This window comes from Hyla sarda, chromosome 10 (assembly GCF_029499605.1).
Source record: "Hyla sarda isolate aHylSar1 chromosome 10, aHylSar1.hap1, whole genome shotgun sequence".
Classification (NCBI taxonomy): domain Eukaryota; kingdom Metazoa; phylum Chordata; class Amphibia; order Anura; family Hylidae; genus Hyla; species Hyla sarda.
Window position 1 is genome coordinate 49,435,455 of NC_079198.1, and position 21,862 is coordinate 49,457,316.

The 21,862-nt window shown below is 44.6% G+C and overlaps 1 protein-coding gene across 10 annotated transcripts in view; it reads left to right on the plus strand.

Moving 5' to 3' along the window:
• LOC130294253 (myosin-10-like) overlaps positions 1-21,862 on the plus strand; it is a 312,827-nt gene that overhangs the window by 272,637 nt on the left and 18,328 nt on the right. For 8 of the 10 annotated variants that reach the window (XM_056543843.1, XM_056543842.1, XM_056543841.1 and 5 more), the window contains one exon: positions 315-338. The exons of the other annotated variants lie outside the window; for them this stretch is intronic. In XM_056543843.1, coding sequence (XP_056399818.1) covers positions 315-338 — 24 coding nt within the window. The remainder of the gene's footprint in view (positions 1-314; positions 339-21,862) is intronic. 10 annotated transcript variants of the gene reach the window in all.

Here is a 21,862-nt window from a genome sequence, read left to right on the forward strand (position 1 = left end):
TCCTGATGTTTCATGTACATACTGCATATCGATTTTTTGGAGGGATTCCTGTTTATTTGCTTTATAGTAGTGCAATACTGTATGTGTGGATCTCATGAAGGCAAGATCAAAACCTAGAACACCTGCAAAGCTAGCCCAGACGTTCAGTAGTAAAGCATCTAGGGAAATATGCATTGTGTGTTTACTGTTATGTTATGCGCACATTATTGACTCATGTTTCCACAGTAGTGTTAATTGGCACTTCGGGCTTCTACAAATGTAATTTCTATTCTCTTTTTTTCTTTTACTATTTCTTTATCTTCTTCTGATAACAGCAAATTAGAGCGGCAGCAGCGCAAGTATGTGTATCTGCATGATCCTGTGTGAGAGTTATTTGCTTTGTTTGCTGCATTACATTTACCTACAGATCTGTCCCATGAGAGTGCCCTGTTGCACTGATGCAGAGCACCAAGCCACCTTCCCTTTTTCTTGCTATGCTACTGTACATTTCATTGGCTATCAGATTTATACTGTATGTTGTTTGTTTGTTTGGTGCTCATTCAGACAGTGCATCGTATGTTTTAGGTACTCCTTTACTCTGAAGAATACAATTTTAGTGAATAGTATTTTAAGTTGTAATGTTATTATCTGAATTATTATATTAACAAGCATATGCAGTCTGTAAGATTGTCAGCAAAAATATTGAGTACCGTGTATACTCGAGTATAAGCCGACCCGAATATAAGCCGAGGCCCCTAATTTCACCCCAAAAATCCAGGAAAAGTTATTGACTGGACTACAAGCCTAAAATGGGAAATACATCATACCCCCCATGTCAACATCCCCCCCTGTCACCATCCATACCCCCGTCATTAACACCCCCGTCATTAACACCCCCGTCATCATCACCCTGTCATCATCACCCTGTCATCATCCCCCCTTCATCATCACCGCCTGTAAATCCCTTCATTAGTGGTCTTCAACCTGCGGAACTCCAGATGTTGCAAAACTACAACTCCCAGCATGACCGGACAGCCATCGGCCTTGACGACGACACACAGGGACGTACATAAGCAGATGTATGCTGCGCACGGACGTCCCTGTACGTCGTCGTCAAGGCAACGTCACTAGGCTGGGACTGACCCGGAGCGGAGAAGAGGGCCTCCCGGTAAAAATGCACAGCCCGGAATGACTAACCCTCCCCACCGGACGGTGCCTGCAGCATAGATGGCCCGGACCAGCTCACCCTTCCTTCCCACCAAGGGGAGGTGAGTAGAAAACTAAAGGGGGGTCTGGATTATGACGAAGGCCGCAGTGGTCTTCAACCTGCGGACCTCCAGATGTTTCTAAACTACAACTCCCAGCATGTCCGGACAGCGCTGGGAGTTGTAGTTTTGCAACATCTGGTGGTCCGCAAGTTGAAGACAACTGAGAAGGTATTGACAGGTGGAGAGCGGGGGCGTTTTCAGCATGAAAAATTTTACTGAAAAACACGGCTTATACTCGAGTATATACGGTAAGCTGTGAGTCAGGGACACTGAAAAAAGGCCATGTCTCATAAGAAACTTTTGTATGGGACACCACCATCACTGTTTATTTTTTGTTATTTTTACAAATTTTAAAAAATTAAAGCCCCATATCCTGACCTCTATAACTTTCAAAAATGTTTCCATTTACACAGCTGTGTAATGCCTTTCTTTTTCACATGATGAACTGTAGTTTTTACCCATAAGGTATTTTTTGTTGTTGTTTTGTTTAAACTGTTCACCATGTGGAATAAATAACATTATATCTTAATAGTTTGGGCATCTCAGCATGTATCGACAGCAATTATATAATTCTTTTATTTTGTTTTTTGTAAGAATTTTGTAGAATTCTTATTACAGTAGATTTTTTAAATGGGAATGGGAAACTGTCAGGCTGTTCACCTGCACTAAACCCAGTACACTGGGTTATAGTGTGGGTGAACAGGAGTAAAACGGTGTGTTACTTACATGAATCAGTTCAGTAGTTTCAAAGTTATTCCACTCCGTTGTTCTACTGCTAAATCGCTTCTGTGCGCAATGGAGGCAGGGAGCTGGCTTGCCAAGCTTCCCTGTCTCCACAACATGCCGTTATATGCCCGCCACCGATATGAATGTGCAATTTTCTTCACACTCACATCCTAGTGGCATGAGAGCCTGCAGTCATGTGAGCACTGACACGGTAAAGGGCAGCATATTGAGAAGACAGGGAAGCCATCAAGCCGGCTTCCTGCCTCCATTGAGCACAGAAGCGCTTAAAGGGGAACTCCGGTAGAAATTTTTTTTTTTTTTTTCAAATCAACTGGTGCAAAAAAGTTAAACAGATTTATAAATCACTTCTATTTAAAAATCTTAACCCTTCTAGTACTTATCAGCTGCTTTATACTACAGATATACTACAGATAAATTTGTGAAGTTCTTTCCAGCCTGACAACAGTGCTCTCTGCTGACACCTCTGTCCGTGTTAGGATCTGTCCAGAGCGGGAGAGGTTTTCTATGGGGGTATGATTCTAATCTGGACAGTTCCTTGACACAGACAGGGGTGTCAGCAGAGAGCACTGTTAGACAGAATAAATTCACAAATTTCTCTGTTTTATATAACAGCTAATAAGTACTGGAAGGATCAACATTTTTTAATAGAAGTAATTTACAAATCTGTTTAACTTTCAGGCACCAGTTGATTTGAAAACATTTGTTTTCTACTTGTTTCCACCAGAGTTCACCTTTAAGCAATAGAACAACAGGGGGCTTTGAAACTAGACCAGTTCATGTAAATGACACATTGCTTTACTCCTGTTCACCTGCACTATAACCCCGTGTATTGGTGAACAGGCTGTGAACAGGCTAATGACCATGGCATCTATATAGTTAAAGTGGCAGTGCCATTACAAAGATATACAGTATAATATATAATGTATTTAAATGGATACTGTCATTTAAAAAAGTGTTTACCATGTCACAGGAACATGTCAAATGTTTTTTCTGTCATGGTCTTAAATTCATAACGACTTTTTCTATAAAACCTTTTTTTTGTCTATAATTTGACTAGCGTGCGCCTTATTAATCAATAATGTGCAGGGTAATGATGAATAAGGTGCAGCTCTCCTTTAGCGTGAAAAGTTGTCTAACATACACCTTTTCTAAAAAAGAGTCAGACCAACAACCAGGGGCCTGGGTTCTCAACCCATGGTACACGTACCCATAGGGGTATGCCACGGGTTGAGCATTGGTATGTGAAAGCACCGACAAATACTGGCCATGCACTGGCACGTACTTGTCATCGCATAGCCGGGCAAACCTCCAGCTGTTGACAAACTACAATTCTCAGCATGCAGTGACAGAAGGGCAGGCTGGGACTTGTAGTTATGCAACAGCTGGAGGCACACTACTATAACTTTCAACATGCCCTTTGGCTGTCCGTGCATGCTGGGGGCAGGGGCGGATCCAGAGTCTAGTCTCGGGAGGGGCACTATTAGAGTATTTTGTGTTGGCGGACAGAAAATAAGGTGTTGCTTAAGGTACTTACAATATTAAATGTATCATACAGTCCTAACCTTGTTTGAGACCCATAGGCCATGTTCACACGTCAGAATTTCCAATGCGGAATTCGGCACGGGCATTCCGCTGTAGCAGAGTCCCATTTAATTCAACAGGATTCTGCTGCCCTGCGCTCATGGCAGAATATCCATGCCAGATGTTTCCAGCACGGAAATTCTGTTTTCTGTCTCCGCAGAAAGAATGAACACGTTCATTCTTTCTGCAGACACCGCACGGAATGCTTAGCTATCTAAGAGATGGCTGTCCACACAGAGACTTTCCCTGCGGACAGATAGGATATGTTTAAACAGATATATCAATATTACAAAGATCATAAGATATTTTAAGCAGTTTATGTATAATATATTAGAATGTTTACATAAACAGGACTACACACAGGACTACAAAACCTGTCCAGAGGAAAAGTTGACCAGTTGCCCATAGCAACCAAGGCCGATCTGATTGTTGCTGAGTTGCCCATAGAAACCATTTAGACTGGAAGAAAGGAGATTTTGTCTAAGGCAAAGGAAAGGTTTTTTTTACACTAAGAACAATAAGGATGTGGAATCCTCTGCCTGCAGATGCGGTTTTACTAGTCTGTACAGACGTTTAAACAGCAACTGGATGAATACTTGCAAAAACATAACATTAAGGGACATAGGCCCTGATTTTTTTAGCATGTTGTGATGCCTGTGCTGTAGCATGTTGTGATGCCCGCGCTGTAGCATGTTGTGATGCCCGCGCTGTAGCATGTTGTGATGCCCGCGCTGTAGCATGTTGCAGAAAATAATTTCCAGCATGATAATCAAATATACCAATTGCCACAGAATGGGAAAGTGCTAAAAAAGTTTTTACCATTTAAAACTACAGCTCTCAGTATGACCTTAAATGGGCACTGTCATGAAGTACAAAAATTAAAATGTTGTAGTACTTAAGTACTACAACATATCTCTAATATACTTTAATAAAAAAAAGTGATTTTAAACAAGTTTAAAATCACTTTTAAATTCGGCCACTAGGGGTCGCCTTCCTAGTGGCCGAATGCATTCAGCAGTGACGTCACCACTGAATTTCGACTCATTTAAGCCTGGCAATGAGTCGAAATTCAGGCACTGCTGTGCTCGCTCCCGCCTGTCAATCAAAGGCAAGAGCGAGCACGCTGATAGCTGGGGCTGCGCGCATTGGCCAGCAACACTGGCCTTGCGCGCGGCCCCGCCCGCCCACCCCCGTTACCCTGTCCGGAGGCAGCGCGAGCACTCATTGCTGCGCTGATCCTCCGGATGGGTAAGTCTGATCTGAGGTCTTATATTAGCCGGTGTGAGGTGGACGCATGGATCTACGGGGGCGCAAAAAAACACCTCACACCGGCAGTAATATCGTGCACGGTAGGCCGGCGTTGCTCCTCTACTCCTCCTCCCTGGATAGCACATGCACAGCTAAACAAGGAGGAGGAGACCCCGGAGCTGCCTGCCGTGCTATTGGCAGATCATCTATGCGCGCTCCTGACAGGAGCGCTGCATAGACGATCTGAGGGCGGAAGCAAGCGCCCGGCAAGGCATCAGTGATGTCGTGCCTGCTGGGAAGCGCTGCTTCCTGCCCTGCTTGATAGAGCAGATTTAGAAGCACTAAATCTGCTCTATTAAAGCGATTTAAAATGTTTTTAAAGCCAGGTAGGGGGTTAGGGCTAGATTACTAATAGGTAGGGACATATTAGATTATATATAACTTGGTGGGAGCTACACTTTAAAGGGGTACTTCGGTGAAAAACTTTTTTTTTTTTTTAATCAACTGGTGCCAGAAAGTTAAACAGATTTGTAAATTACTTCTATTAAAAAATCTTAATCCTTCCAGTACTTATTAGCTGCTGAATACTACAGCGGAAATTATTTTCTTTTTAAAACAGAGCTCTCTGCTGACATCACGAGCAAAGTGCTCTCTGTTGACATCTCTGTCCATTTTAGGAACTGTCCAAAACAGCATATGTTTGCTATGGGGATTTCCTTTTACTCTGGGCAGTTCCTAAAATGAACAGAGATGTCAGCAGAGAGCACTGTGCTCATGATGTCAGCAGAGAGATCTGTGTTTCAAACGGAACATAATTTCCTCTGTAGTATTCAGCAGCTAATAAGTACAGGAAGGATTAAGATTTTTTAATAGAAGTAATTTACAAATCTGTTTAGAAAAAAAAAAAAAGTTTTTCACCGGAGTACCCCTTTAAGTATGTGGTAAGGTTATGATGGGAGTTGTTGTTTCACCCATCATTACTGCAAAACTTACAAGTGACTCCAGCTCTGATAGGACATAGTGAGGAGAATACAGAATGATATCAGTGACTACAGGTGACATCTTCTGTATAGTGAGAATACACAATGATATCAGTAACTACAGGTGACGTCTTCTCTATAGTGAGGAGAATACACAATGATGTCAGTGACTACAGGTGATGTCTTCTCTATAGTGAGGAGAATACACGATGATATCAGTGACTACAGGTGATGTCTTCTCTATAGTGAGGAGAATACACAAGGATATCAGTAACTACAGGTGACGTCTTCTCTATAGTGAGGAGAATACACAATAATATCAGTGACTACAGGTGACGTCTTCTCTATAGTGAGGAGAATAAACAATGATATCAGTGATTACAGGTGATGTCTTCTCTATAGTGAGAATACACAATGATATCAGTGTTTACAGGTGATGTCTTCTCTATAGTGAGGAGAATAAACAATGATATCAGTGACTACAGGTGACGGCTTCTCTATAGTTAGGAGAATGCACGATGATATCAGTGACTACAGATGATGTCTTCTCTATAGTGAGCAGAATACACAATGATATCAGTGACAACCGGTGATGTCTTCTCCATAGTGAGGAGAATACACAATGATATCAGTGACTACAGGTGACATCTTCTCTATAGTCTTTCCTTATCTAATTCAGATGGTACATACCATCGGGTCCAGCTAAATGTTCACTCAGCAGAACTTGATACCCTGATGGTTTCTATGTCAGCAGATTGTGATCCTCTGTATGAAAACAATTATTATAATACTGCCACAGTGTGAATTCGGGTAGAAAAGCAGACATGGTGCACATCTACAATCTTGTATAATGATCTGATTGCTTCTCAGCACAATATCAAAAACTAACAGGTTGTTAGTATACATTTTTGATCAAAAAGTACAAGCCCACTCGCCACGTCAAGGCCACCTATCCAGAGTGGGTCCCTAACGTCCCTAGCATAAAATGGCGCAGCACCGGGCGGCGACCACCACCGCCGCGACGCCAACGCCCACAGGGGGGAACGACCCACCGGCAGAGCAGCCCCAATGCCACTCAAACCAGTCTATGAGCCGCACCCCCCCGCAGACACGGCGCCACGGCAGCAACGGACACCGCACAGCACCACACCAGTGTGAACAGGGATGTAATAGCTCACTTACCATACTCTCCCAGTCAGACTGGGAGGCAGCTAGGAAAGAAATGGCCCATGTGCAGCTAACTACTGCTTATATAAGGTTGGGCTGAGGGGGTGGGGAAGAGTGCAGCACATGTTAAAACAAAGAAAAAGGAGGGGATAGAATCACAGTGTGAATTCGGGTAGAAAAGCAGACATGGTGCACATCTACAATCTTGTATAATGATCTGATTGCTTCTCAGCACAATATCAAAAACTAACAGGTTGTTAGTATACATTTTTGATCAAAAAGAACAAGCCCACTCGCCACGTCAAGGCCACCTATCCAGAGTGGGTCCCTAACGTCCCTAGCATAAAATGGCGCAGCACCGGGCGGCGACCACCACCGCCGCGACGCCAACGCCCACAGGGGGGGAACGACCCACCGGCAGAGCAGCCCCAATGCCACTCAAACCAGTCTATGAGCCGCACCCCCCCGCAGACATGGCGCCACGGCAGCAACGGACACCGCACAGCACCACACCAGTGTGAACAGGGATGTAATAGCTCACTTACCATACTCTCCCAGTCAGACTGGGAGGCAGCTAGGAAAGAAATGGCCCATGTGCAGCTAACTACTGCTTATATAGGGTTGGGCTGAGGGGGTGGGGAAGAGTGCAGCACATGTTAAAACAAAGAAAAAGGAGGGGATAGAATCACAGTGTGAATTCGGGTAGAAAAGCAGACATGGTGCACATCTACAATCTTGTATAATGATCTGATTGCTTCTCAGCACAATATCAAAAACGAACAGGTTGTTAGTATACATTTTTGATCAAAAAGTACAAGCCCACTCGCCACGTCAAGGCCACCTATCCAGAGTGGGTCCCTAACGTCCCTAGCATAAAATGGCGCAGCACCGGGCGGCGACCACCACCGCCGCGACGCCAATGCCCACAGGGGGGAACGACCCACCGGCAGAGCAGCCCCAATGCCACTCAAACCAGTCTATGAGCCGCACCCCCCCGCAGACACGGCGCCACGGCAGCAACGGACACCGCACAGCACCACACCAGTGTGAACAGGGATGTAATAGCTCACTTACCATACTCTCCCAGTCAGACTGGGAGGCAGCTAGGAAAGAAATGGCCCATGTGCAGCTAACTACTGCTTATATAGGGTTGGGCTGAGGGGGTGGGGAAGAGTGCAGCACATGTTAAAACAAAGAAAAAGGAGGGGATAGAATCACAGTGACTACAGGTGATGTCTTCTCTATAGTAAGGAGAATACACAATGATATCAGTGATTACAGGTGACGTCTTCTCTATAGTGAGGAGAATACACAATGATATCAGTGACTACAGGTGACGTCTTCTCTATAGTGAGGAGAATACACAATAATATCAGTGACTACAGGTGACGTCTTCTCTATAGTGAGGAGAATAAACAATGATTTCAGTGATTACAGGTGACGTCTTCTCTATAGTGAGGAGAATAAGCAATAATATCAGTGACTACAGGTGACATCTTCTGTATAGTGAGAATACACAATGATATCAGTGACTACAGGTGATGTCTTCTCTATAGTGAGGAGAATACACAATGAATACACAGACTGCTCTGCCCTCTGTTGGAGGAACTGTGGTCAACGTGGTACTCTGCTGCACTTGCTGTGGGACTGTCCAAGACTTTTTTCTCTCTGGAATGGGGTCCACATGATCTTAACCGGACTAGTGGGAACCAATTTTATGCTTCCCCCTAGCCTTGCTTTACTACTCCTGAACTTGGATAGACTTCCCACACATGTACGCTTCCCCATAGCCCACATCATCATGTCGACCAAGCTCTTGATCACCAGAAGATGGCACTCTCAGGAGGTTCCTTCCCTATTAGAATTGTTTAACTTGGTTAATCTTACTTGCAGTTATGAGAAATCATATGCCCTGGCTAACTCCCACATCGCTCAGTTCCATAAACGATGGCGTAGTTGGCTTTCCTCCCCCCACTGCCCTCTCGGAACCCCCACATAGTTCGGGTTGGGCCCTATTCTGCTTCCTCTGTTGTCTCGATACCTCGCTCCTGCACCTACATTGGTGTTCCGTTTTTCTTTTGTTGTAGTGTACCCACTGTACCCTCTTGTCTGCCTGTTCTTTCACACCTAGTTTGTTTTTTTTAACCCCCGCCCTATGACATATATTTACATTATGGACGCAATAAGGTTCACATGATCTGACATATATTTACATCATGCATTGCTTGGTACCTAACGGAGACATATTCATGTTTGCTGCTGTTATCAATAGCAGGAAATAACAGTAACAAGTCGAGGGACCAATCAGATCGGTTCTGCTCTGGCGATCACTGTCATTGGTCAGTCATAACTAACCAATCCCAGCATTTGTAACGTTCTGCAGAATCCCGCTCTTCTACCCTCTATTGTTGCCACAAAGAGTCGGAGAGAACATGTGGTGGTTGCTAATCCGTAGTTTTAACTGTAGAGCAGCCAATCGTTATCATATAGAAATATTTCCCTGTGGCCCAGTCTCCTAAGGATATGTCACAGTACATGTTGGCATTCATGGTTACCTCAATGAACTGTAGCAGCAGCACTCATGCTGGCCCAGACCATGACACTTCCACCACCATGCTTGACTGTAGGCAACTTACTCCAAAATCCTCCAGGTGGGGGCTGGATAAATCAGGAGCTGGGAGTCCTCTGGTAAGATCGCATTTCGCGGAGGTTCCGGTGACTGTAGGCAAGGAATCCTTGTCTTTGTACTCCTCACCTGGATGCTGGCATGCATGCTTGACATCATCTGAACCAAATAAGTTTATCTTGGTCTCATCAGACCACATGATATGATTTCATTAATCTATGTCTTTAGTCTGCCACTCTTCAGCAAAATTGTTTACAGGCTTTCTGGGATGACAGCCATGCAGAAACTGACTGACCCTTACCCCTTCAACCTCTGTAGCAATGCTGACAGCATTCATACGTCTATTTCCCAAAGACAACCACTGGATATGACGCTGAGCATGCACACTAAATTTCTTTGGTCAGCCTTGGCGAAGTCTGTCCTGGATGGACTCCCTGCTATGAAACCGCTGTATGGTCTTGCCTAACATGCTTCAGCTGACTTAAGCATCCAGCATCCTCGTTTTATGTACTAACCTATTTTGTGGCATGGTATCAGATGCCTTAGAAAAGTCCAGATATACAACATCCACAGGTTAACCCCGGTCCAATCTATATTTGACCTCCTCCTAGAAGCTTATCAGATTAATCTGACAAGACCAATCAAAAAGCACAATTCATGCATAAACACTTAAGGGCCCAGGGCCTACAGGTACGCCCTGATGCCCTGGTACTTAAAGGGGTACTCCAGTGGAAAACTTTTTTTTTTTTAAATGAACTGGTGCCAAAAAGTTTATCTTGGTCTCATCAGACCACATGATATGATTTCATTAATCTATGTCTTTAGTCTGCCACTCTTCAGCAAAATTGTTTACAGGCTTTCTGGGATGACAGCCATGCAGAAACTGACTGACCCTTACCCCTTCAACCTCTGTAGCAATACTGACAGCATTCATACGTCTATTTCCCAAAGACAACCACTGGATATGACGCTGAGCATGCACACTAAATTTCTTTGGTCAGCCTTGGCGAAGTCTGTCCTGGATGGACTCCCTGCTATGAAACCGCTGTATGGTCTTGCCTAACATGCTTCAGCTGACTTAAGCATCCAGCATCCTCGTTTTATGTACTAACCTATTTTGTGGCATGGTATCAGATGCCTTAGAAAAGTCCAGATATACAACATCCACAGGTTAACCCCGGTCCAATCTATATTTGACCTCCTCCTAGAAGCTTATCAGATTAATCTGACAAGACCAATCAAAAAGCACAATTCATGCATAAACACTTAAGGGCCCAGGGCCTACAGGTACGCCCTGATGCCCTGGTACTTAAAGGGGTACTCCGGTGGAAAACTTTTTTTTTTTTAAATGAACTGGTGCCAGAAAGTTAAACAGATTTGTAAATTACTTCTATTAAAAAATCGTTATCCTTTTTAGCAGCTGTATGTTACAGAGGAAATTCTTTACTTTTTACATTTCTTTTTTGTGTTGTCAACCGTGCTCTCTGCTGACACCTCTTTCTGTGTCAGGAACTGTCTAGAGTAGCATAGGTTTGCTATGGGGATTTTCTCCTGCTCTGGACAGTTTCTGATATGGGCATCAGGTGTCAGCAGAGAGCACTGTGGACAAGACAAAAAATAAATTCAAAAATAAAGATTTTCCTCTGTAGCAAACAGCTGCTAAAAAGTACTATTAAGATTTTTTTAATAGAAGTAATTTACAAATCTATTTTTCTGGCACCAGTTCATTAAAAAAAAAAAAAAGTTTTCCACCGGAGTGCCCCTTTAATACCAGGACTTCAGGGCGTACCTGTACGCCCTGGGTCCTTAAGTGGTTATGCATGAATTGCGCTTTTAGATTGGTCTTGTCAGATTAATTTGATAAGCTTCTAGGAGGAGGTCAAATATAGATTGGGCCGGGGTTAAGCTGTGGATGTTGTATATCTGGACTTTTCTAAGGCATCTGTTACCATGCCACAAAATAGGTTAGTACATAAAATGAGGATGCTGGATGCTTAAGTGAGTGCAGCATGTTAGGCAAGACCATACAGCGGTTTCATAGCAGGGAGTCCATCCAGGACAGACTTCGCCAAGGTTGAGCAAATAAATTTAGTGTGCTCGGGAATTCCGGTCCCCGCCGCTCGGTCCCATCCAGGAGTTTGCACGAGGTGCCTGCTAAATGATTTCTGCAGGCACCCCGTGCAAACTCCTGGAGGGGTCATGAGACTCCCCTGTGTCGGTGATCGCCCCTAATCGCCAGTCAATTCAGACTGGCGATTAGCAGCGATTCCGGGTCATTCTGGTCTCTGGTGACCCGGAAACAAAGGGTGATAGGTGGCGTCCGAGACACCACCTATCACACTTTATCAGCAGGAGTGAGGTGGCACAGGTGCCACCTCACGATCGCGTGATTGATCGGTCCGGACGACCGATCAATCACCGAGCCTGCTGGGAGATGATTGGGTGGCGATCTTCCGGAAGAAGGACGCAAGTCCGAAACGGACGTAGGGGTGGATGTCTCTCTGTTGCACTTTCTGCTTGCACATGTAGGTATTTTGCTGCTGTGATCCTGCGCTTGTACTGTACTTTAGCACTTTATGCATATATTTTCATGCACTGAATCTGGATACAGCACTGTATTGTTGTTAGGCTGCTATATAGAATTCTATTACCTTGAGATGCTATGCTGGCATTTTACATATTATTAGTAGCTTCCATATGAGAGATGTTCCATATTTGTCAGACGCAAATCCTGTTTTTATTGTAATTTTAAACAATAAACATTATTTGCATTCACATTGTTGTCTGCCACAGTTTTCTTGTTATATAGGTTTGTGTGTGCGTCAAAGTCCAAACAATAGTATCCACCGGCTGGTGTTTTACAAAAATACAGAGTTTTTTCTGCTAATAGTTAGGCATATTACTGCCCTCATACGTACATCCAAGTATTGTACCATCTAGTACCTGTTAATCTGTCAAGGGCCTACATACTGTTCAAGGACAGCCGTAAGTAATCACCTGCTGCTGTTCCAGACAAATACTGTTTAAAGAGTAGTGTAGCGTATTGTAATACCCTCATAAATGCACTAAGTATGTCAGGCAGAGAAGTGACAGGATGTGCACAGAGGAGTGGCAGAGGCCTAAATACTTCAGGCAGAGTTGGCAGCAGATTTGTGGCGAGTGGCAGCAGGAGTCGCAGCGAGAGGCCTGAGCTCCCGTTATTAGCCAGCGATCGTGTCTCCACCAGCAACCCATCTGCCATCGTCGATTGGTTAACACGCTCATCCACATCATCACAAGTGACATCTGACACCCCCAGTCAACAGTCGGTGGGTTCCTCAGACACAATCCTCAGTTGGCATGGCCCGGGAGCAGTCCGTGTCCTCCCATTGCCTTTGTCCTATGCTGTTCCCTCTCCTAAAGAAGTATCTTATGCTGTGGGTTCAGCTCCACTATTTACTGAGGACGATCCAATAGAGGACAGTCAACAGCTACTGGACAGCCAAGAAGGGGAGGAGACATGCGCCGCTTGCTCCGCTAGGTGGCCAAGTAGTGATGCGGAGAGTGACTTGGGAGGTGGTGTTGCAAGTGTTCAGGGTCCTGAAGCAGACACTGTTGGGGAACCTGAGGAGGACATCAGTGACATGCACACAACTATTGTTGATGATGAAGCCAATCGCAATTGGGAGTCGGGTGCAGAAGGGGCTTCATCATAATCAGGAGAAGAGAGTTGCAGGTTGCCCTTGAGGCAGCAAGGCGGTAGCACGGTTGGCAGTCAGCGTGGTGGCAGTAGTGGAAATTCAGGAGCCAAACGTGCCCGGGGAGACCACCTGCTCCGCGGCAGCCTACCTTTCCGGGAGGTAGTGGAACAGGGGTTCCTGGAGACGGTGCCAGTAGCAGTCAATTAGTGCGGACTGCGGGTGGGAAAATCAGCTACTCGGCAGTGTGGAAGTTTTTCATAAGGCATCCGGAGGAGGTTCACGTAGCCACATGCAAGATCTGTCGGCAGGAGGTGAAGCGTGGCCAGGGTCCCAATGTTGGCACCACGGCCCTGCGTCAACACATGCTTCGCCACCATAAAGCGGCCTGGGAGAACCGTGGCTCCGATGTAGTGGTCCAGCCTGCTGCATCACCCAGTGGCCATCCGCTCCATCCTTCATCCAGCCAAGGCTCCACCACCTCAGCCGAAGGGAGCTGTTTGTCAAACCCTCCTTCTGTCGCTCCTGCTTCTCCCGCTTTTAGTCAGCCATTCTGCCAACAATCCATCGGTGAAGCCATGTCCAAGAGGCAACAGTATGCGCCCACTCATCCAAAGGCGCAGAAGTTGAATGTGCTCCTGTCCAAGTTGCTGGTGTTGCAGTCCCTCCCTTTTCAAGTGGTGGACTTTGCACCTTTCAGAGAATTGATTGCTTGTGCCGAGCCAAGGTGGAGAGTCCCGAGCCATCATTTCTTTGAAAAGAAGGCAGTACCAGCCCTGCATAAGTTTGTACAAGAGAAGGTGGGCCAGTCCTTGAGCCTGTCGGTGTGTTCAAAAGTGCACGGCAGCGCCGACGTGTGGAGCTGTAACTACGGGCAGGGACAATACTTGTCTTTTACGGCTCACTGGGTAAATGTGGTTCCTGCACAGCCACAACAGCAACTTGGACAGGTCACACCGCTTCCTCCTCCACGCTCTCGCTCCCAGGTAGTTGGTCCTGTTACAGTGTGTGATGCCGCCTCCTCATGCTCCACCGTGTCCTCGGCCTCCACTGCACGTCCAAATCTCGGTGGCCATTCATCGTACCATGTGTGTAGGGCACGGCAGTGTCAAGCTGTTCTTCACATGGTTTGCCTTGGCGAACAGAGTCACACAGGGGAGGAACTGCTAAAGTTCATTCGTAAAGAAATCCGAGTATGGCTTACTCCACGAAATCTGGAAATGGGAACCATGGTGACAGACAACGGGAAGAACATTGTGTCCGCGCTGCGACAAGGAAGTGTGAAACCTTCGCCCTGCATGGCACACGTGTTGAATCTGGTTGTCAAGCGCTTCCTCAAGTCTTCACGCCATTTGCAAAACATCCTGCAAATGGCAAGGAAACTGTGCATGCTCTTCAGCCACTCGTACACCGCCAAGCACACCTTCCTTGAGCTGCAGCGTCAGAACGGTATCCCACAACATAGTCTTATTTGTGACATTGCCACACGTTGGAATTCCACCCTCCATATCTTGGACAGACTATACGAACAAAGAAAAGCCATCACCGATTTCTTGATGATCCAAGCAGATAGGAGTCTTCCCTGTGTAACTTCAATGTGAACCAGTGGCAGCTCATATGTGACACCTGCCGTTTGCTGAGGCCCTTTGAGGAAGCCACATTATTTGTGAGTTGCCTGGATTACGCCATGAACGACGTAATTCCACTCCTACATTTCCTACAACAAATGATTGAAACCATGGCTGGTCTCGGCAATGGAGACGTTGCGCCTACATCTCAAGGCTACATGAGCCCTGTGGGGGCTGAACTGGAGGAGGAGGATGATGAGGGGCAGAGCGGAGCACAGTTTAGGTTGGATGAGATGGCCGGTGTTTCTAGTCTTCGGACAGGAGAGGAGGAAGAGGAGCAGCCAGAGGAGCTGGAGGGTTATGAGGAAGTTGAGACAGAGGACCCAGACACACCGTGGCAGTATGCAGTGGAGATGGAGGCAGGTAGTCCCTCCGAGTCACTGGTGCAAATGGCAAGATGCATGCTCATTTGCTTGCGTAGTGACCCCCGAATTGTCAAAATTCGGCAGCGGGATGACTTCTGGATCTCCACCTTATTAAACCCTCGCTACCGTCCCAAAATGGGGGCCTTTTTTCACCCACTGAGAGGGAGGACAAACTGACCTACTACATAGAGATTCTACGTAGTCAGTTGGCTGATGCCTATCGGCCACATGGTCCATCCACTCGCAGGTCTGACTTGGGGGGCCCTCTGCGCTCACCTTCCACTGCCATGGCTGCTGGGGAGGGGAGGGGTGTGAGGAGCAGTACCAGCTCAATCAGCAGCAACCTGAGTCTACAGTCGCTGATGAGTAGCTTTCTCCACCCGCATAGTGAAGCAACTCATCAGCAGCAGGTAGACATGGAGCAGGACCTGAACCAGCAGGTGGTGGCATACCTTGACATGGCCATGCCAACAACCATTGAAGATCCGCTGGACTTCTGGGCAGCCAAACTTGATTTATGGCCACAACTAGCAGAGTTTGCCCTGGAAAAGATGTCTTGCCCGGCCAGTAGTGTGCTATCAGAGCGGGTGTTTAGTGCGGCCGGGGCCATAGTCACCCCAAGGCGAACTCGTCTGTCCACTAAAAATGTGGAGAGACTGATGTTTTGTCAAGATGAATCAGGGATGGATCAGCCAGGATTTCCAGCCACCAATGCCAGATGCCTCAGAGTAGATTGACCAAGCTGCTACACCAACATTTCCCAATTATGGTTGGTTATGAAACCCTCTTGGATTATTAATTAGGGTTATGCAACCCTCTTTGGTACTGCGATTGCCTGCTCCTGGCTCATCCTGTGTCTTTCAGGATCTACTTGCCTCACTGATGCCTCATGCCTTGGGCCTTCAATTTTTGGATGTTTAGCAGTAGCTAAATACATGCTTAATGCAAATTTCAACATTGACTTTTAAATGTAAGGGGATGGTTATGAAACCCTCTTGGGTACTGCGAAAGACTACTCCTGACTCATTCTGTGACTTTCAGGAAATAATTGCCTCCCTGATGCCTCAGGCCTTGGGCCTTAATTTTTTTTGGAAGTTTAGCAGTAGCTAAATACATGCTTAATGCAAATTTCAATAATGATCATTAAATTCTCGGCGCTCTGCCAGGGACTTCTCCTACCCCGCCTGGGCCAATCCGAGGACCTCACTAACCAATCCAATCGGTTGTAGCGACGGGCGGTGTGTACAAAGGGCAGTGACTTAATCAACGCGAGCTTATGACCCTCACTTACTGGTAATTCCTCCTTTTAAGGGTAAATAATTGCAATCCCAGATCCCTATCACAAACGGGTTTCAGCATGTAACACGCACCTGTCCTTGAAAGATAGAGACACGCTAATCCGTTCAGTGGAGCGCTAGTGTGGCCCAGGACATCTGAGGCCATAACACACCTGTTATTGCTCGATCTCGCAATTGATTGGGCAAGGTAAGGGGTTATTAAAGCCTCTTGGTAATGCTTAGGCCTACTCCTGACTGTTCCTGGTGCAATGTATGGGGTAATTAAACACTCTTTGATAGTGTTATTGTTAAATTTACTGATAATTTTATCAGTAATAAAATTGAAATTTGCAGAATGCTAACCGTTACACAACGGAACGCATGTTGCGTGTGATTTTTTAATGAAAAAATTAAAATAAAAATCCGGAGAGGGATTAACTCTGCTTAATCATTTTTGGGGAAAAAATCCTTTGGTGATCTGATCTTTTGGAGACAGATGCGCTTACACACATATGTTATAATGTTTTAAAAATAATTTCAAACATTGTGTGGTTTATTATTTTTGAGAAGAAAGTCTTTGGGTGGTCCACCGTCCTGCATTATAGAGTCTTCTGAAATGTTGGATATGTGCTTGTTCTTACACAAAGGTATACATTTTTTTTTTTATATACAATTTTGTTGATTTTGGGGTGGATTGTGAAGCCCTGTGTGTACTGGTGCATCAGCCAACTCCAGGCTGTGTCATTCAGGCAATATATGGGTTCCTGATGCCGCAGAGGTGGGGCCTGGGTCTGGGAATTTAAAATTTTTGGATAGCGGGTGCTACCTATGAGAAATGTTTGTCAAACATTTCTCATTTTGTGTTGTTTTTTGGGGGGGATTGTGAAGCCCGGGTGTGTAGTGTACTCCACGCTGTGCCATTTAGCCACTATATGGTGTCCTCATGCTGCCAACACCTCCACGCTGTGCCATTCAGCCACAATATGGTGTCCTCATGCTGCCAACACCTACACGCTGTGCCATTCAGTTGATGGTTGACCACATTTATTTGCATTCCCTTAACGCTGTTACTAAGACCTGGGGTAATGGTTTTCTGCTGTGAAACTGGATGGTCTTGGTAATGTTTATGGATAGGGACCATTGAGCCATGGCGGAGTTCATAGTGATGGCCGGTGCGCTCCTCTTCAGGCTGATATTTTCCCGGGAGTCCATCAATTTTGGCGGTTTTACTGCAAAACCCACCTGCTGCTTTTTAGAATTCAACATCTCTCGAGCATCTTGCACTTTACCCTTTATTCTGAAACGTGCATCTTTGGCGACCATTTTCTCGCGGGAATCCGTCAGGCCTAGCTTCAGACGGGCATCAAACGTTCTCTGGAAACTTTTTTGCAGGGATGCACGTTTCAGAATAAAGGGTAACGTGCAAGATGCCATTGAAAGCCAGCTTGTCCTGGTATGGTATAGTAAGTTTTATCTTCCGAGGATGTCTTACATTTGGGGAAACAGGGTAATAAATTAGAAATTTCCAGAAGGATAACCATTACACAACGGAACGCTTGTTGCGTGTGATTTATTATGTATAATTTAACTAAAAAATACAAAGAGGGATTAATTCTGCTTCTTCATCCTTTTTGGTGAAAATTATGATTTTTGGTGGTCCACCGTCCTTAATTTTGGGGCCTCATCAACTCGTTCATTTGAGATTGTTTTTATCAAAAAAAAATTTAAAATCTTTGTCAAAAAATTATCATTATGTTGTTCTTGGGGGGAGTTGTGAAGCCTTGGTGTGTACTCTTGAATCAGCCAACTCCAGGCTGTGTCCTTCATGCAATATATGGGTTACTGATGCCGCAGAGGTGGGGACTGGGTCTGTGAATTTCAAAATTTGGGATAGCGGGTGCAACCTATGAGAAATCTTTGTGAAACATTTCTCAAGGTCTTGTTTTTATGGGGGGATTGTGAAGCCCTGGTGTGTACTGGTGCATCAGCCAACTCCAGGCTGTGTCCTTGAGCCAATATATGGGTTACTGATGGCGCTGAGGTGGGGCCTCGGTTTGTGAATTTCAATTTTTTTGGGATAGCGGGTGCTACCTATGAGAAATCTTGGACAAAAATTTCTCATTGTGTTCTTTTTGGAGGGGGGATTGTGAAGCCCTGGTGTGTACTGGTGCATCAGCCAACTCCAGGCTGTGTCCTTCAGGCAATATATGGGTTACTGATGCCGCAGAGGTGGGGCCTGTGTCTGGGAATTTCAAATTTTTGGATAGCGGGTGCTACCTATGAGAAATCTTTGTCAAAAACTTTTTGGCTGGTGACCATGGTGGCCATTTTGAAGTCGGCCATTTTGAATCCAACTTTTGTTTTTTCAATAGGAAAAGGGTCATGTGACACATCAAACTTATTGGGAATTTCACAAGAAAAACAATGATGTAACTTTATTCTTTCATGAGTTATTTACAAGTTTCTGACCACTTATAAAATGTGTTCAATGTGCTGCCCATTGTGTTGGATTGTCAATGCAACCCTCTTCTCCCACTCTTCACACACTGATAGCAACACCGCAGGGGTTAACACACTTTCTGAATGTCATTTTGAATACTTTGGGAGGTGCAGTTTTTATAATGGGGTCATTTATGGGGTATTTCTAATATGAAGACCCCTCAAATCCACTTCAAAACTGAACAGGTCCTTGAAAAATTCAGATTTTGAAAATTTTGTGAAATATGTGAAAATTGCTGCAATACTTTGAAGCCCTCTGATGTCTTCCAAAAGTAAAAACATGTAAACTTTATGATGCAAATATAAAGTAGACATATTGTATATGTGAATCAATATATAATTTATTTGGAATATCCATTTACCTTACAAGCAGAGAGTTTCAAAGTTATAAAAATGCAACATTTTCCAAATTTTCATGAAATTTAGGAATTTTTCACCAAGAAAGGATTTAAGTAATGACGAAACTTTACCACTATGTTAAAGTAGAATATGTCACGAAAATGCATAAAGTGACAGGGGTTAGAATAGCAAAAAAGGGCTGATTCCTTAAGGGGATAATATAAAATTTTCACACCCTTATGCTAAAATCTTTCCTCAAACACCTGTGGGGTCTATGTGCTTGCTACACCCCTATATTCATTATTTGAAGGGTGTAGTTTCCAAAATGGGGTCTTTTGGGGGATTTTACCTGGTGCCACAGTTGACTCTGCAAACATACAAGATGTTAAAACAGATTCTGATAAATCTGCATTAAAAATGCGAAAACGTACTCCTTCCATTCTGAGCCCTGCTGTGTGCCGAAACAGCTGCCAATGACCACTTGGGGTGCTTTTTTTTCCCCTGTGTTACTTGTGAAGATGTGAAAACTACATATGATTGCTGATTTGGACTTTCTTCATATTTATGGCCTAATTAGAATAAATTGTATGAAACATCCATAGGGGTAAATGGTTCACTATAACCCAAGAAAATTTCTTTATGGTCTATTCACACGTACAGTATTCTGTGCAGATTTGATGCGCAGATTCAATGCGCAGGATTTCCGCTACAGATTCCAATGTAAACTGAATGACTGAACACAGCATGAAATCCTGCGCATCAAATATGCGCAGAATACTGTACATGTGAATAGACCCATAAAGGGGTATTCCGCCCCTGGCATCTTATCCCCTATCCAAAGGATAGGGGATGAGATGTTAGATCGCCACGGTCCCGATGCGGCACCCCGCTGTCATTACTGCACAGAGCGAGTTCGCTCTGTGCATAATGACGGGCGATACAGGGGCCGGAGCAGCGTGACGTCATGGCTCCGCCCCTCATGACATCACGGCCCGTCCCCTTAATGCAAGTCTATGGCAGGGGGCGTGATGACCGCCGCGCCCCCTTCCCATAGACTTGTATTGACGGGGGCGGGCTGTGACGTCACAAGGGGCGGAGCCGTGATGTAACGATGCTCCAGCCCCTGTATTGCCCGTCATTACGTGCAGAGTGATATCGCTCTGCGCAGTAATGATAGCGGGGTGCTGCAGCAGCGATCCCCGGGGTCCCCAGCAGCGGGACTGTGGCGATCTAACAACTTATCCCCTATCCTTTGGATAGGGGATAAGATGTCTAGTGGCGGAATACCCCTTTAAGGGTGTAGTTTCAATGGGGTCTATTCTTATGTTTCTGCACTCTCTGCAAACATGCAATGGTGCCTTCAAAAAGATATATCTGGTGTGTGAATGACATAGCACACTAGGTTGACATATGGGATATTTCTAAAAATGAAAGAATCAGGGTAATACATTTTTCTATTAAAGGGTACCTCTCATCAAATAAACTTTTGATATATTTTAGATTAATGAATGTTGAATAACTTTCCAATAGCATGTTAATGAAAAATATGCTTCTTTCTATTGTATTTTTCCCGATCAGTCCTGTCAGCAAGCATTTCTGACTAATGCTGGAGTCCTAAACACTCAGAGCTGCCAAGCTGCTTTGTTCACAGCCAAACAGGCTGTGAACAAAGCATGCTGGCAGCTCTGAGTGTTCTCCTTTGTGAACAAAGCAGACTGGCAGCACGTAGTGTTTAGGACTCCAGCATGAGTCTGAAATGCTTGCTGCCAGGACTGGTAGGGAGACCCCTAGTGGTCATTTCTTCAAAGTATAAAATTAAATAGAAAGAAGCATATTTTTTAATAACATGCAATTGTGAAGTTATTCTGCATACATTAATCTATAATATATCAAAAGTTTTTTTGCTGAGAGGTACCCTTTAACACCTACTAAGTTACAAAAAAAAAATCATGTAAATGTAAAAAATTCACCCTAACTTTGCTTTAATTCTTGTGAACCACCTAAAGGCTAAATACACTTTGTTAATGTCATTGAGAATTATTTGAGGCATGCTGTCTATTAAAATGGGGTTATTTATGGAGGTTTCTAGAAAACAGGCCTCTCAAATCCACTTTGGAACTGATTTACATGTAATTGAAGATTTGGATATTATTATAAGCCTTCTAATGCCCTAAAAACTAAAAGACTGTTTATTAAATGATGCCAATATAAAGTAGACATTTTGTAGAAGTGAATTAAAAACTAATTTATTTGGCACTACTATTTCTCTTACAAGTCAAGAATTTAAACTGTAGAAAAATGCAAATTTTTCACAAAATGATAGTTTTTCAAAAACTTTCTGAATGTGTTAACCAAAATCTACCACTATTATTAAGTATGATATGCCACGAAAAAAAAAACTAATCTCAGAATCACTTGGATCAGTAAAAGCATTGCAAAGTTCTTACCACATAAAGAGACCTACAGTAAGGAAAAAAAGGT